This window comes from Hyla sarda, chromosome 4 (genome assembly GCF_029499605.1).
Source record: "Hyla sarda isolate aHylSar1 chromosome 4, aHylSar1.hap1, whole genome shotgun sequence".
Classification (NCBI taxonomy): domain Eukaryota; kingdom Metazoa; phylum Chordata; class Amphibia; order Anura; family Hylidae; genus Hyla; species Hyla sarda.
This window is the reverse complement of record NC_079192.1, coordinates 274,681,015-274,698,772: the sequence shown is the minus strand read 5'-3', so window position 1 is coordinate 274,698,772 and position 17,758 is coordinate 274,681,015. Positions and strand designations below refer to the sequence as shown.

The 17,758-nt window shown below is 42.2% G+C and overlaps 1 protein-coding gene across 2 annotated transcripts in view; it reads left to right on the top strand.

Annotated features, from left to right (window-relative positions):
- Positions 1 to 7,845, top strand: part of RXYLT1 (ribitol xylosyltransferase 1) — a 24,257-nt gene extending 16,412 nt beyond the window's left edge. For both annotated transcript variants that reach the window (XM_056574293.1, XM_056574294.1), the window contains exons 5-6: positions 2,450 to 2,620; positions 7,131 to 7,845. In XM_056574293.1, coding sequence (XP_056430268.1) covers positions 2,450 to 2,620; positions 7,131 to 7,545 — 586 coding nt within the window. In that variant the 3' untranslated portion in view covers positions 7,546 to 7,845. The remainder of the gene's footprint in view (positions 1 to 2,449; positions 2,621 to 7,130) is intronic.
- Positions 7,846 to 17,758: the final 9,913 nt, after the last annotated feature.

Genomic DNA, 17,758 nt, shown 5'->3' with positions numbered 1-17,758 from the left:
TACTGTTTCAGTTCATTTCATGGGAAAAGAGGAATTGTTTTTAAAGGGGTTGTATCATGAAGAGATGAAGAGGCAATATCTATGTCATGGGAGGGGGAGGGGAAGGGAAAGAGCCTTGATGTATAAAGGACTTCTGTTCTGGAAGTGTCTTGGAAGACTCAAGACATCCTTATAATGCACTGATGGCCATTTATACAAAAATTCATTCCAGGTAGAGTTTTAATTGTCGCAGTTGCTATAACCCTTTTAGCAACATGCAAAAACACATGCTTTAATTTACTAATCTGCATGCTACAATACTGTACTCGAAACTTTTTAAATGTTAGTAAGGAATATGCCTATAGAGAACTATAGATGTATCCCATTTACATGTGCAAGATCTACAAACAAAACACCCTTTCGCAGCCATTTGTCATTCAAAGGAATTCTGTCAGCTCTATTTTCTACTAAGAGCTTTAAATACCATTGGATAGATTTTGGGTATAAAAGAAAACTACCTTTCCTGGAGCAAGATGGTGGTTGCCAAGTGTCATGGAAGTGGAGCAGAGATGCCAAAGTGCCACAGCCTGGCATGCCTACTTGCTTGCTCTCACCTCCAGACCCACTGTGACTGCTCTACAAGTCAGTCAAACAGGGGCTGGGAGGTGAGGCTTAGTAAAAAGGTGTGCCAGGGAGTGGCACTTGAGCACTTTAACTCCACCTCCTTGACACTTCGCTGAATAAAAAAGCAATTTTTTAAGTTTGGCATCTATCCAATGGTGTCCGCAGCTCTTAGCAGCAAATACAGCTGACAGATTTCCTTTAATAATTCTCGGCATCCATTCCAACTTCCTTATTTGCTCCTACCTAAGAAAAGTCTGTAAACAATGGACTGTCCCACAAGTTGAAAGGGGTCTGGAAGGCTGTGTTTCATTACTAGTATGTGCACAGGGAAAGTAGAAAGCTACAAAGTGACAAGTGGATGAAATCTACAGCTTAAAGGGGTACTCTGCCCCTAGACATCTTATCCCCTATCCAAAGGATAGGCGATAAGATGTCTGATCACGGGGGGACCCCTGCAATCTCTGCTGCAGCACCCCAGACTTCCGATGCACGGAGTGAACTTCGCTCCGTGCTGGATGACTGGCAATGCAGGGCAGACGCATGTGATGTCAGGCATGCCCCGCTCGTGATGTCATGACCATGCCTCCTCAATGCAAGTCTATGGGAGGGGCCTTGATGGCCGTGATGGCCCCTCCCATAGACTTGAATTGAGGGGGTGTGAACGTGATGTCACAAGCCGCCGCCACTGCACCCAACACTCAAAGCAAATGCCGGATGCAGCAGGGAAATTGTGGGGGTCCCCAGCAACGGGACCCCTGCGATCAGACATCTTATCCCCTATCCTCTTACCCCCTTTGGATAGGGGATAAGATGTCTAGGGGCGGAGTACCACTTTAAGCTATGTTTCCATGAGCATTCCACTAATATGCTGTGGATTTTAATATCACATGGCACTTATGGCCTTACGGATCTCATCTTTAGGGTTTTCTATACCAAAAATAATATGACATGGGGAGTCAGAGGACTCCACCAGTACACAGGCATACTGGATTTTTGTATAGGAAGACGCTTCTACATAAATCCAGCAAACCCGTGAAGCCATGCTGGAATCGCCTCTAGCTCCGAGCTAGCGGAGATTTTAACAGCAGTTTAAGCTGCTTTGGCAGCATAAACTGACATATCATGCAAGTGGGGCGGGGACACCCCTTTCGCTTATTACCCTGCCCCCTTTTCGCTAGTCCATGTCCCTTGTGTGCGTGCCATTAAAAAAAAAAAAAAAAAAAAAAAAAAAAATCGCAAGGCAGAAATCGAGCTAGCTATTTGCAGTTTTCACACCACATGGACCAAATGGTTAATTGTGGTGGTCCTGTTTTTTTCCCTAAAATTTTAACATTGTTGTCCATGGGTTGTTTTAATATTGCAGATCAACACAACTTTTCCATCCAACCTCTTTACATATCTATAATGGATCTAGTTTCATAAGACAATCCCTTTCAGAATGTGGCCCCCAGGGGGGTCAGCTGATTTGTCCTGGATCCTGATCCCAACAAACCAGGCAAAATCAGCTGCATGTACATGGGGGGAGATTTATCAAAACCTGTGCAAAGGAAAAGTTGCCTGTAGCAACCAATCAGATCGCTTCTTTTGCTTCTTTTTTAGAGCCCTTGATAAAAATGAAAGAAGTGAGCTGATTGGTTGCTATGGGCAACATTTCCTCTGGACAGGTTTTGATAAATCTCCCCCATGGTGACTATTCAGATAAATGGCCATCCTTGTCATATACCGGCCAGCTCTTCTTTCTGGCTGTCTTCATGAGACAACTACTTTAACACTCTTAATCCAAATGCTTACTTACCTCATATAGCCATTAAAGCAACTATAATTATATTTTTCTTTAACGTTACAGGTATAGAAACTTTCCAGTCATTGATCCAAGTTGGTCTATGGTTCATGATTCACGGCCATACTTGTGCAACTTTTTAGGGACTGTGTATGGCAACTCATCTAGGGAGATTCTTATGGAAGTTATGAGGAAGGAAGGTCTTGATCAGCTCTGTTGGATATCAACCAGAAATGAGTAAGTATTGTTTATCTCTAAATGATGCTTTCCATTTTGGATAAGCTCTGTCTGGTAGCCGGTTGTCCCTATGATGAGTTAATGGTCTACTGCTGAAACCTCCTCATGGGTGCTATTGATAATGGTGCAGGAAATAAAGTATTACACAGGTTAAAATCTATGGACATAGCCACCTCCTGGCTTATACAGTGTATACAGAAATCGATAGTCTTCAAAAACACAATCACACCTGTCCTCTGGTTGTGTGTGGTATCGTAACTTGGATCCACTCACTTCAATAGAACTGAGCTGCAAACCACACATACCCTGAGAACAGGTGTGATGCTGTTTTTGAAGAAATCAGATCTGTTTTTCTAATCTTGGATAACACTTTTAAAATCAGGTCTACTTTGCACCTTAACCCCTTAACGACGCAGGACGTATATTTACGTCCTGCACCGGCTCCCGCGATATGAAGGCGGGACCCGTGGCTAATACCACACATCGCCGATCGCGGCAATGTGCGGTATTAACCCTTTAGAAGCGGCGGTCAAAGCTGACCGCCACTTCTAAAGTGAAAGTGAAATTATCCCGGCTAGTCAGTCGAGCTGTTCGGGATGCCGCAGCGGTCCCGAACAGCTTACAGGACACCGGGAGGCCCCTTACCTGCCTCCTCGGTGTCCGATCAATGAATGACTGCTCCGTGCCTGAGATCCACGCAGGAGCAGTCAAGCGCCGATAACACTGATCACAGGCGTGTTAATACACACCAGTGATCAGCATAGGAGATCGGTGTGTGCAGTGTTATAGGTCCCTATGGGACCTATAACACTGCAAAAAAAAAAAAGTGTTAAAGGTCATTTAACCCCTTCCCTAATAAAAGTTTGAATCACCCCCCCTTTTCCCATAAAAAAAATAAAAGTGTAAATAAAAATAAACGTGGTATCGTCGCGTGTGTAAATGTCCGAACTATAAAAAGATATCGTTAATTAAACCGCACTGTCAATGGCGTACACGTAAAAAAAGTCAAAAAAATCGTATTTTGGTCACTTTTTATACCATTAAAAAAAATGAATAAAAAGTGATCAAAAAGTCCGATCAAAACAAAAATTGTACCGATAAAAACTTCAGATCAGGGCGCAAAACAATGAGTCCTCATACCGCCCTGTACGTGGAAAAATAAAAAAAAGTTATAGGGGTCAGAAGATGACATTTTTAAACGTATAACTTTTCCTGCATGTAGTTATGATTTTTTCCAGAAGTGCGACAAAATCAAACCTATATAAGTAGGGTATCATTTTAACCGTATGGACCTACAGAATAATGATAAGGTGTAATTTTTACCGAAATATGCACTGCGTAGAAACGGAAGCCCCCAAAGTTACAAAATGGCGATTTTTCTTCTATTTTGTCGCACAATGATTTTTTTTTCCGTTTCGCCGTGAATTTTTGGGTAAAATGACTAATGTCACTGCAAAGTAGAATTGGCGACGCAAAAAATAAGCCATAATATGGATTTTTAGGTGGAAAATTGAAAGGGTTATGATTTTTAAAATGTAAGGAGGAAAAAACGAAAGTGCAAACAACTGAAAAACCCTGAGTCCTTAAGGGGTTAAGGACGAAGCATACTTTAATTTTTTTTTCCAAAAGAGAGCAGCATTCCAAGAGCCATATCTTTTATGGTGATGTAGCTGTATGAGGGCCTGTGTTTTTAAGGTCTGCTTCTTATTAACCACTTAAGGACCTGACGCCCTGATACTTAGTGTACCTTTCATCAACAAAAGCTTTTTATATAATGTAGATAATATAATTATATTTGTAATATACATTGATTAAAAATTGTGTATATTTTTGTGAGAAAAAATGCTGTCCCTGCAGCTATTGTCTGTGTGGGTCTCTGTGAGGAGTCCATATACAGGAAGTGAGGGTGGACAAGCAGGGCTCTGTGCAGGCTCCTGACAGGTCAATCATCCTGATGTATAAGCCAGGAGCATGTTATAGAGCCTCAGTGCACACTGTCCTGCTTTTTCTTACTGCACAGAGCCCTGCTTGTCCATCCTCCCTTCCTGTATTTGGACTCATCATTGAGACACACAGGCAATAGCTGCAGGGTAAAAAAATATACATAATTTTTAACCAACGTATATTACAAATATTCATATGTTATTATCTACATTATATAAAGTTTTTGTTGACGACTGGTACATTTTAAGGACCCTAGGGCGTACCTGTACGCCTGTGGGAATTTCGGTCCCCTTCGCGCCCTGGGCAGGGACAAGACCGGGGTCTGATGTCTATCAGCAAGCACCCCGTGCAAAATTCCCCACCCCCTGACGCCATAATAGGTCCTCAAGGGTCCACCGCAGTTTTTTCCTGTGACCTGGGCCCTATTAGGAGTTCAGGGCACTGCATTTGGCCGCAGCATTTTCCCCCCCCCCCATATAACGGTGTGTGATTATAAAAGTTACACCAAGCGCGCGCACACTACAATAAGTTTGTTGGCGACTCAGGAATCCGGATTGACACGGCTGGATACTCTGAAATTGACTATTTCAGTTATTTTTTCAGTGACAGCTTTGTCAATCTAATGGTGGAGCAGACGAATCTGTACGCCAGGCAGTTCATCGCCCACCACCCAGATTCTTTTTTGTCCAGGCCCAATGAATGGTACACCATGGATGCAGCTGAAATGAGGACATTTTGGGGCCTCGTGCTGCGTATGGACCTGGTCAAAAAATTCAGTGTCAGGCAGTACTGGAGCAGGGACAATCCTATACCAGACCCCGCTTTACAGTATGGTCATGACACGGAAGCGGTTCGAGGCAATTCAGAAATGCCTCCATTACACTGATAATGCGGCATGTCAAACCAGAGAGGCCTCCCTCTAAATTTGATCCAGATACCTATGCCCAAGGGTGAGTCCCGTGCCCTTACCCATGAAAACCTGTTGCTGGTCAGGTATAAGGAAGAGAGGGATGTCCTTATGCTGACCACTATTCATGGTAACGGCAGCTCACCTGTCCCTGTGTGAGGTACCACAACAACGGTCCTCAAGCCTGATTGTATTCTGGACTACAATCTGTATATGGGGGGAGTTGATCTTTCTGATCAAGTCCTCAAGCCATACATGGCCATGCGGAAAAAACGAGTATGGTACAAAAAAGTTACGGTCTACTTGGTACAGGTTGCCATGTACAACTGTAAATGTACATTGGTTAAAAATCCTGTATGTTTTTGGGTGAAAAAATGCTATTGCTGCAACTATTGCCTGTGTGTCTCTATGAGGAGACAGAATACAGGAACTGTGCACGGAGGACAGGCAGGGCTCTGTGCACTGAGGACAGGCAGGGCTCTGTGCACTGAGGACAGGCAGGGCTCTGTGCACTGAGGACAGGCAGGGCTCTGTGCACGCTCCTGGCTAGTTAGTCAGCCGGCTGTGTGAGCTAGGAGCATGTCACAGTGTCTTAGGGGGAGACACCAACCAATCAGATCGCTTCTTACTTTCTTAACACGGCCTATGAAAAATGAAAGAAGTGAGCTGATTGGTTGCTATGGGCAACTTTGCCTCTCCACAGGTTTTGATCTCCCAATTAGTGCACAGGGCTCTGCTTGTCTGTCCACACTTCCTGTATTTTGTCTCCGCACAATCAATAGCTGCAGGGACAACCTAGAATTTTTTTCATCCAAAAATATAAACCCTTTTTTTTTTTTTTTTTTTTTTTAACCAATGTATATTACAAATATACATATCTTTATTTTCTACATTATATAAAAAGATCTTGCAAATTACGGGTACACTTTAACGTTTTACTTTGGAACCATTTTGTGGTATATATAATTTATTTAATACGTTTATACAAATATATATGTTTTGACAATCCTGGCAATTCCTTCAGGAGTCCAGCTGTTTATTGCAGCACAATTGTCATCATTGTACCTGTAATCATCGTGACTATAGGTAAAGCAGTCCATAGTGTCCCAGAACATCATAGTGCCTTAAAGGGGTACTCCGGCAAACCTTTTTATTTTGCCATTATCCCTGAGCTGCCACAAAAAAAAAAAAAAAAAAAAACCTTAACTTCTGCCGCTCTCCCGTCCTTCTGTCCTGCAAAAATGTCGCACCTTAGCGGGTGATAGGCTGAGCGACAATGTGATGGCATCTGTGCCTGGCCTTTTTCCTGGTGCCTTGGCCTCTTACATCACACTGCCACTCAGCCTGTCACTGGCAAAGGTGGGATATTGCTGCGGCTGGCCATTAGCTCAGCACAGTGTGATGGGTCGAGCCACATAGCAGGAAGAGGATGGGAGAGCGAATCTGGTGGCAGCGGTGCAAGTTATGGTTTATTTTTACTGCGCCTGCCCAGGCATATTGGCAAAATAAAAACAATTAGGGGAGTACCCCTTTAATGGGTCAAGCATCTGATATCAATCTAGTGTTTTGTCTTGTTCTAGTATATATATCCTGCCCCAGCAATAATGATAGCCTAGAGTCAAAAATATGAAACCGTAAACTGTTACAATGTTGTTTCAGGTGGCAACCACAAGAGACTAATGAAAGTTATAAGAGCTATCATGATGCGCTGTTACAGAGTGACCTAACGTTAAGTCCAGTGGGAGTAAACACGGAGTGCTACAGAATCTATGAGGCCTGTTCCTATGGCTCTGTTCCTGTGGTAGAAGATGTGATGACACAGGGAAATTGTGGGAATTCATCTGTTGCCAGTAATGCTCCTTTGCAGCTACTGAAGTCTTACAGCGCTCCATTTATTTTTATCAAATCCTGGAAAGAACTTCCTGCGGTCATAAATCAGGAAAAAAACATGAGCTTACAAGAGAAGATTGAAAGAAGAAAAAGAATTCTAGAATGGTACAGACAATTCAAGCTAAAGCTCAAACACAAATTCATTGGAACTCTTGAACAGATATTTCTGCGGAAGGATAAATGAAACCAGGGATATGCACTATTATGTTCTGTAGTTTTAACATATTGTACTTTCATAAGTATTAATATATTATACCTCAGTACTGCAGATATTCCGGATGTATTCATACAGACTTCAGTGACCGAAGCTAGTACATGCAATGCTATAAACATTTATAGACTGTAAAAGTGCATTCATGTTAGCATAATGTACAGTGTGTATATGTGTACATAGAGCCATTAATGTATTAGATTATTTCAGCCTGCACAGTTATGTATGAAGGTTTTCTGGTAAAATGTCAATTACACTATGTATTTAAATATGCTTGGGTTTTGCGGTGGTCACATGCTTTAACCACTATACTGGAACTTCTTTTATAGAAATAAGCACCTTTTGTTAAACCCTGTTATGTGTTAGAAGATTGCATCAGTGGGACCCAAGATTCTGGTAGAACAAATGGTCTGCAGTGCTTGTCTATGCAATGTCTTATTTTGACTTTACAGATCTCTAGGCTATTACTTTAAGGTGTTTAATTTTCTGGCACCAAAAAAAAAAAAAAAAACAGATTACTTCTTCTATTAAAATTTCTTAATCCTTCCAGTACTTATTAGCGGCTGGATACAACAGAGGAAATTCTTTTCTTTTTTTTTCTTTTTTGGATTTCTTCTTTTCTGTCACGACTACAGTGCTCTCTGCTGACACACCTGTAAATTTTAGGAACTGTCCAGAGCAGCATATGTTTTCTATGGAGATTTTCTCCTGCTCCGGACAGTTCTGTTCGTGATAGAAAATAAATCCGAAAAGAACTTCCCGTGGATCATACAGCCGCTAAAAAGTACTGGAAGGATTGATTTTTTTTTAATACAAGTCGATTTAACTTGCTGGCATTCGTTGATTTAAAAAAAATAAAAAGTACCCCTTTTTAACCCCTTAAGGACACATGACGTTCTCATACATCTCAATTTCCGAGTCCTTAAGGACACATGACGTATGAGAACGTCATGTGCTTTACCGGCCCCCCGCAGCCATCCGGAGCGGAGCCGATGCCTGCTGAAATCGTTCAGCAGGCATCGAGGCATATCGCCATGGGGGGGTCATGATGACACCCAACCCCCCCCCCCTTACCCCCCCCCCCCCCCCATATCGGCGATGGCCGCAGATCGCTGGACAATTCAGTCCAGCGATCTGCGGCGGATTCCGGGTCAATCGGGTCGCCGGTGACCCGGAATTACTGGCTGATCGGGGCCGTCAGAGACGGCCCTGAACAGCCATTGCCAGCAGGGGTAAGGTGGCACTGGTGCCACCTCACGATCGCCCTGATTCGTCGCCCGGTTTCCCGGCCGACCAATCAGGGCGCCTGCTGCGGGTGTCACTCCCCTCTTCCAGAGGACGTGAGCGGGTGCGGGAAGAAGACCCCGGGTGCTGGGGACCCCGATCCCCGGCATCCCTGTTGGGATCGGGGCCCCAGGAGCGACGGCTGTGGCGAGGGACTGACCTGCGCGGCGGCAGTAGGAGGTGAGTGACAGCCTCCTGCTGTTGCTTAGCAACAGCTCCCAGCATGCAAAAAGGGCATGCTGGGAGCTGTAGTTGGGCAACAGCAGGAGGCAGACCACCACAACTCCCAGCATTCCCTTATGGGCATGCTGGGACTTATAGTTTTGCAACAGCTGGAGGCACATTTTTTCTATGGAAAAGTGTACCTTCAGCTGTTGTATAACTACAACTCCCAGCTTGCACAAACAGCTAAAGTGCATGCTGGGAGTTGTAGTGGTGCATCTGCTGGTTGCATAACTACAACTCCCAGCATGCCCGTTGGCTGTCGGTGACTGCTGAGAGTTGTAGTTTTGAAACAGCTGAAGGCACACTGAGTTAAGTAGCAAACCAGTGTGTCTCCGGCTGTTGCATAACTACAATCCCCAGCATCCCCAGCCAAAGTAGTATGCCTCCAGCTGTTGCATAACTACAAGACCCAGCATGCCCTTCCACTGTCCGTACATGCTGGGGGTTGTAGCTTTTCCAACAGCTGAAGGCACACTGGTTGCAAAACACTGAGTTTGTTTCCAAACTCGGTGTTTCACAACCAGTGTGCCTCCAGCTGTTACAAAACTACAACTCCCAGCATGCACTGCTAGACCGTACATGCTGAGAGTTGTAGTTTTGCAACAGCTGGAGGTATTTCTCCCCCCCCCCCCCCAAATGTGAATGTACAGGGTATACTCACATGGGCGGAGGTTTACAGTAAGTATCCGGCTGCTAGTTTGAGCTGTGGCAAATTTTGTGCCGCAGCTCAAACTGCCAGCGAGAAACTACTGTGAACCCCCGCCCGTGCGACTGTACCCTAAAAACACTACACTACCACAAAATAAAAAGTAAAAAAACACTACATATACACATACCACTACACAGCCCCCCTCCCCAATAAAAATTAAAAACGTCTGGTATACCACTGTTTCCAAAACGGAGCCTCCAGCTGTTGCAAAACAACTACTCCCAGTATTGCCAGATAGCCGTTGACTGTCCAGGCATGCTGGGAGTTTTGCAACAGCTGGAGGCACCCTGTTTGGGAATCACTGGCGTAGAATTCCCCTATGTCCACCCCTAGGCAATCCCTAATTTAGGCCTCAAATGCGCATGGCGCTCTCACTTTGGAGCCCTGTCGTCATTCAAGGCAACAGTTTAGGGCCACATATGGGGTATCGCCGTACTCGGGAGAAATTGTTACAAATTTTAGGGGGTATTTTCTGCTATTACCCTTTCTAAAAATGTAAAATTTTTGGGAAAACAAGCATTTTAGGTTTTACATATGCAAAAGTTGTGAATCACCTGTGGGGTATTAAGGTTCACATTACCCCTTGTTACGTTCCCCGAGGGGGTCTAGTTTCCAAAATGGTATGCCATGTGTTTTTTTTGTTTTTTTTTGCTGTCCTGGCACCATAGGGGCTTCCTAAAGGTGACATGCCCCCCAAAAAACATTTGTCGCTCCTTCCCTTCTGAGCCCTCTACTGCGCCCGCCAACAATTAACATAGACATATGAGGTATGTGCTTACTCGAGAGAAATTGGGTTTCAAATACAAGTAAAAATGTTCTCCTTTTTACCCCTTGCAAAAATTCAAAAATTGGGTCTAGAAGAACATGCGAGTGTAAAAAATGAACATTGTAAATTTTCTCCTTCACTTTGCTGCTATTCCTGTGAAAAACCTAAAGGGTTAATACACTTATTGAATGTCATTTTGAATACTTTGGGGGGGGTGTAGTTTTTATAATGGGGTATTTCTAATATGAAGACCCTTCAAATCCACTTCAAACCTGAACTGGTCCATGAAAAATAGCGAGTTTGAAAATTTTGTGAAAATTTTCAAAATTGCTGCTGAACTTTGAAGCCCTCTGGTGTCTTCCAAAAGTAAAAACTCATAAATTTTATGATGCAAACATAAAGTAGACATATTGTATATGTGAACCAAAAAAAAAAAATTTCTTTTGACTATCCATTTTCCTTACAAGCAGATAGCTTCGAAGTTCGAAAAATGCAAAATTTTCATTTTTTTCATCAAATTTGGGGATTTTGCACCAAGAAAGGATGCAAGTTACCATAAAATGTTACCACTAAGTTAAAGTAGAATATGTCACGAAAAAACTGTCTCGGAATCAGAATGGTAACTAAAAGCATTCCAGAGTTATTAATGTTTAAAGTGACAGTGGTCAGAATTGCAAAAAACGCTCTGGTCCTTAAGGTGTAAAATGGCCTGGTCCTTAAGGGGTTAAAGGGGTACTCCAGCGCTAAGACATCTTATCCCCTATCCAAAGCATAGGGGATAAGATACCTGACCGCGGGCGTCCCGCTGCTGGGGGCGCCCGTGATCTTCCACGCCGCACCCTGTTAGCATCAGCCCCTGGAACGTGCTCGCTCCGGGTCTGGTTACTAGTGATCACAGCGACTGAGCATAGTGATGTCATGGCTCCGCCCCCGTGTGATGGCACGCTCCGCCCCCTCAATGCAAGCCTACGGAGGGGGCGTGACAATGCAAGCCTACGGAGGGGATAAGATGTCTTAGCGCCGGAGTACCCCTTTAAGGGTGGGTTCACACTACGTCTCCCATACGGGAGCGCATACGGCAGGGGGGAGTTAAAACCTTGCGCTCCCGTATGCCTTCGTATGCGCTCCCGTGTGTCATTCATTTCAATGAGCCGGCCGGAGTGAAACGTTCGGTCGGCTCATTTTTGCGCCGTATGTGCTTTTACAACCGGACCTAAAACTGGTCAACCACGGTTTGAGGTCCGGTTGTAAAAGCGCATACGGCGCAAAAATGAGCCGACCGGACCGAACGTTTCACTCCGGCCGGCTCATTGAAATGAATGACACATGGGAGCGCATACGAAGGCATACGGGAGCGCAAGGTTTTAGCTCCCCCCTGCCGTATGCGCTCCCGTATGGGAGAAAACGTAGTGTGAACCCACCCTTACTGTGGCAACATGTTTTCAAATGTTTACTAATGTTAAAAGGGTATTGTCACACATTGTGTATATGTAGTGCATTTCACAATCCATTGTGCAGCAGGAAATGCACTGCTTATTCTCCTATGAGCATAGACAGTGGGGCGAAAAAAGTATTTAGTCAGCCACCAATTGTGCAAGTTCTCCCACTTAAAAAGATGAGAGGCCTGTAATTTTCATCATAGGTATACATCAACTATGAGAGATATGAGGAAAAAAAAATCCATAAAATCACATTGTCTGATTTTTTGAAAGAATTTATTTGCAAATTATGGTGAAAAATAAGCATTTGGTCACCTACAAACAAGCAAGATTTCTAGCTCTCAGACCTGTAACGTCTTCTTTAAGAGTCTCCTCTGTCCTCCACTTGTTACCTGTATTAATGGCACCTGTTTGAGGTTGTGGACAGGTGTCTTTTATATTGATAACAAGTTCAAACAGTCACACTCCAAACTCCACTATGGCCAAGACCAAAGAGCTGTCGAAGGACACCAGAAACAAAATTGTAGACCTGCACCAGGCTGGAAAAACTAAATCTTAAATAGACAAGCGGCGTGGTGTAAAGAAATCAACTGTGGGAGCAATTATTAGAAAATGGAAGACATACAAGACCACTAATAATCTTCTTCGATCTGTGGCTCCATGCAAGATCTCACCCCGTGGTGTCAAAATGATCAAAAGAATGGTGAGCAAAAATCCCAGAACCACACGGGGGGACCTAGTGAATGACCTGCTGAGACAAAGGTAACAAAGGCTACCATCAGTGATACACTATGCCACCAGGGACTCAAATCATGCAGTGCCAGACATGTTCCCCTGCTTAAGCCAGTACATGTCTGGGCCAGTCTGAAGTTTGTTCGAGAGCATTCGGATGATCCAGAAGAGTATTGGGAGAATGTCATATGGTCAGATGAAACTAAAGTAAAACTTTTTGGTAAAAACTCAACTCGTCATGTTTGGAGGAGAAAGAATGCTTAGTTGCATCCAAAGTACACCATACCTACTGTGAAGCATGGGGGTGGAAACATCATGCTTTGGGGCTGTTTTTCGGCAAACGAACCAGGACGACTGATCTGTGTAAAGGAAAGAATGAATGGGCCCATGTCTCATGAGATTTTGAGTGAAAACCTCCTTCCATTAGCAAGGGCATTAAAGATGAAATGTGGCTGGGTCTTTCAGCATGACAATGATCCCAAACGCACCGCCTGGGAAATGGAGGAGTGGCTTCATTAGAGGCATTTCAAGGTCATGGAGTGGCCTAGCCAGTCTCCAGTTCGCTACCCCATAGAAAACCTTTGGAGGGAGTTGAAAGTCCGTGTTGCCCAGCGACAGCCCCAAAACATCATTGCTCTAGAGGAGATCTGCATGGAGGAATGGGCCAAAATACCAGCAACAGTGTGTGAAAACTTTTGACATCTGTCATTGCTAATTTTTTGCCCTCTATCCGGTTTTTGGATATAATCTTATCTGAAAGGCCCATGACTTTTAATAATTCTCTTTTAGGATCCATGCTGACAGCTGAAATCTCTACACCTCTGGAAACAGGATAGTGCCCTGGTGAATGAGATCGGGGCCTTATAAAAGACAAAAAAGGGGAGTAACTGCCATTGTTTCCAGCTGGGGAAACCACCCCCATTTGATCCAACCAAGGCCTCTTCCGTCCTTATTTTTCTCAATACTGCAGATGGCAGATGTATGGGGAAACAGGGACAGCAAATGCTAGAGGCCAATCCCAGGTTAAGGATAAAGGGGGAGATTTATCAAAACCTGTCCGAATGAAAAAATTGCTGAGCTGCCCATAGCAACCAATCAGATTGCTTCTTTCATTTTTCACAGGCCTATTTAAAAATGAAAAGTGAGCTGATTGGTTGCTATGGGCAACTCAGCAACTTTTCCTCTGCACAGGTTTTGATAAATCTCCCCAAAGAGTCCACCCTTGTTGGATTATCCCTGGAACCTGGGAAACGAATACAGAAGCTTCACCACCTATCTGTTTATAAGCTGCTTGATGAAATTCTTACTCTCCTAAATCCATGCATCTATGGCTCCGATAATCCTCCTGAATATTTTCTGACCCCTTTAGGTATACTGCAGAACTGTTCTTCCTGGCTAACTCTTGTAGGTAAGGATGACAAGTTGTCCCCTGATGTCTCAGAAAGGAAACAGTTGTCATGTTTTCTGAATACACTTAGATGTCTGCCTAGTAAGTGAGATTCCAGAAATTGTATTGCTTAACAAACTGCCCTTAGTTTCCTGTAGTTTGAAGACTTTAGACTGATTTATTGATACCATTGACCCTAAACTTTGTTGTTAGGAATAATAGGACAAGAAACTGGATCTAATAGATCCTTTTTTTTTTATAAATCACTTAGATTCCTCCACCAGTACAGGAATTTCTTTGTGGACAGAGACTTTATATTTTGTACAGGAAAAAAGGATTCTTGTTCTAGTTGGATAAAATCAGGGGGAGATTGACATCAACTAAGTTCTGGAATGGGCTTGGCTCCAAGCTGCTGTTTGGATGCAAGACATCCTTAAACCGAAAATCTTCTCACACTCAGATGGAGGCCTGTTTCTTTTTCTATATGAGAGAGAATTTCTTTATTATTATTATTATTATATTTTTTTTTTTCAAGGAAAAAAATATTATACAGGTAAAGAAATATCAGAATTTCAAGTTACCTGAGGTAAGCATTCATGATCATTTCTTTCACAATCGTTGTAAAGATTTGAGGGTGTGAGGAAATTCCAAAGAGAAACTACGGATAGTGGAAAGCTCTAGCTTTTTTATCTGTATATCTTTATCTTAAGAACCTCTGGTCCCATGGATGTACGGGCGTGTGGTAGTGCAATGGAGGAAACAGTAGTCCCTAAACTTACAATGACCTCAGCATACAATGGTCTTTTCTGGACCATTGTAATTTGAGACCATACTCAACATACAATGCTGCAGACAGCCAAGATTTCCGTGTGAATGGCTGGAAAACTAACCAATCAGAATGGGCATTTCACTGGTAAAACAGTGTTGTTCCTTACCTCCAACTCCAAGACAACACTCATTTTGTATGCTGCTAAAAATGAACATCTGGGGCAAAGATCAGATGATCAGATAAGAATTACAAAACCAGCCACCAAACACAGGTACAGACACTATATTACGAACTACCCTAACTTTACAGCCCCTGTAACACAGTAAAATAGAAAAAAATCATGGAATACCCCTTTATCACTCCCCTACAAGATCAGCAACACATGGGGATAGTTCTTAAAACTTGTGCAGAGGAAAAGTTGACCTATAGAAACCATGAGATTGTTTACATTTTTCAGAGGACTTTTTAGAAATTAAAGAAGCGACCTGACTGTTAGCTATGGGCAGCTGGTCAACTCTTCCTCTGCACAATAATTAGTTTCTCCTTCCAACTTCGAGTACATTCCATTGCCTACTTAGAAATAAACACTGCACATTCTATAGCCTACCTCTAAGTGAAACTATTCTACCTTTTACAACCACCTATCTCAAGTTATAATGCAATTGTCCTCTCCCTCATGGATAGAGAAAATGTATGCTATCAAGATGGTTGTTTTGTCAACCTGACTGTATTTATTTAGGTTCTTGCCAATTCCTATCAATGTGATAACTAAAAAGAAATAGGAGAGCACTGTAAAACCGCCAGGGTAAGGTTCAAAGAATGAATTGGAGGAACCCTTACCAGAGGCGCTTGTGTGAGCTCACACACAACAATGGTGTTAGGCCCGGTCTGCAGCCTCCCCAGCCATGCGAACAGTACCAGGTGAAGACTTCCAGAAAGAGGTGAGTTTCAAAGGCACTGACCAGGAGTGGACATGTCAGGTGAGTAGAGAAAGGGTTTATTAAAACCAATGCAATGCGTTTCACCACTTGCGTGGCTTAATCAGGCATGACAATCAAGGTGGGGAAGGATCTTATATACAGAGTGATATTAATTCTTTCCTAACCTATGTTGCATCTTAACAATTGTTAAAGGAAATAAGATTATGCAAAAAACATATCCACACAAATATATATATATATATATAATATAATATATAAACACAAAGTTCCCAATAATTACAAAATATCAATATAAATACATATCAAAAACAATTATTCACACACAAAAGAAATATAAAACCAGTTTGATGCCGGATAGAAAATGTGTTTGGTGGACATGCATACATATGTGCAAAAGAAATAACAAATGTTCTATTTATTTTAGATGTTAATTGTTTTCAATATTAGTTGTTTGTATAAATGTTTTTAAATATATTAAAATATACTTGATGTCTTCCCTTATTAAATTTCGACACAAATGCAAATATAAATGTGCATAGGTATGCGCGTCGGAACACACACCATCTATTTATAAAGATATTCCAAATACCATAAGAAAATAATATTTAAACCAGATATTTATAGTTGTTGAACAGCAAGAAAAAAGAAAAAAATAGGAAGAAAAAGAAAAGAAAAATAGTAGAGTATGTATGTGTGTATATATATATATATATATAACACAAAGAAAACGCTAAATATGAACAAAGTATCAGAATTTGTGTTTGATATACATACAGTGGGGATCAAAAGATGGCTTCTACAAATGAATAATGATCCTAAACACACCTCGAAATCCACGGGGGATTACATTAAGAGGCGTAAACTGAAGGTTTTGCCATGGCCTTCACAATCTCCTGACCTCAACATAATTGAAAATCTATGGATAGTCCTTTTAAGAGAACAGTGCGTGACAGACAGCCCAGAAATCTCAAAGAACTGGAAGACTTTTGTAAGGAAGAATGGGCAAAGATACCTCAAACAAGAATTGAAAGACTCTTGGCTGGCTACAAAAAGCGTTTACAAGCTGTGATACTTGCCAAAGGGGGCAGTAAGATATTAACTCTGCAGGGTGCCCAAACTTTTGCAGACACAATTTTTTTTGTTTTCTGTTATTTTGAAAGTGGAAATGATGTAAATAAAATCTAACTTTTGTTGACATATTATAAGAATGTCTAATCTGTAATTTGATGCCTTTTGGAGATTTTTCCATCTTTCCTTGGCTTCTTTATGCACATTAATACAAATTTTTACCTGGGTGCCCAAACTTTTGATCCCCACTGTATATATTATGAGGAATAAATTTTAAATAATACTATTTAAACCAGATATTGCTGCTGTTAAAAGACAGGAATACTGATAAGTAAGAAATGAGGAAAAAGAAAGACAAAAAAGGGAAAGAATGTAAAGAATATATAAAAATATCACAATATAAAAATCTATGACCTATGTAAAGAAACGCTCAATGTGAACAGAGTATCAGGATTGTGTGTTCAATGCACATTTTTGAGCATTTCATTTAATCCAGGGGGGTCAATGTGGCCAGTTTATGAATGCAAAAAGACTCTGTTAATCAAACGCTGAAATCGATTTGGGCAATCTTCTGGAATTTGTTCAAGTATATCGCCCTTATGGACAATAGAGAAGTGTCGTGAAATACTACGTCTGTACGGTGCGACCCACATATTGGAGATTGCAACTACATGCCAATAAATAGATCGCAAATTGTGTGCCACAAATCGACCAAATCTTTTATTTAAAACTTTTTCTTAGTTTGGAAAGACACACAACTCTCAATCCTGATACTCTGAATCATGCTACAGCAGAGGCAGTGACTTTTTTTTTTTTACACAGAATACATCCCCTTTCCACTATCTCACCATTATTTTCCGTGGAAT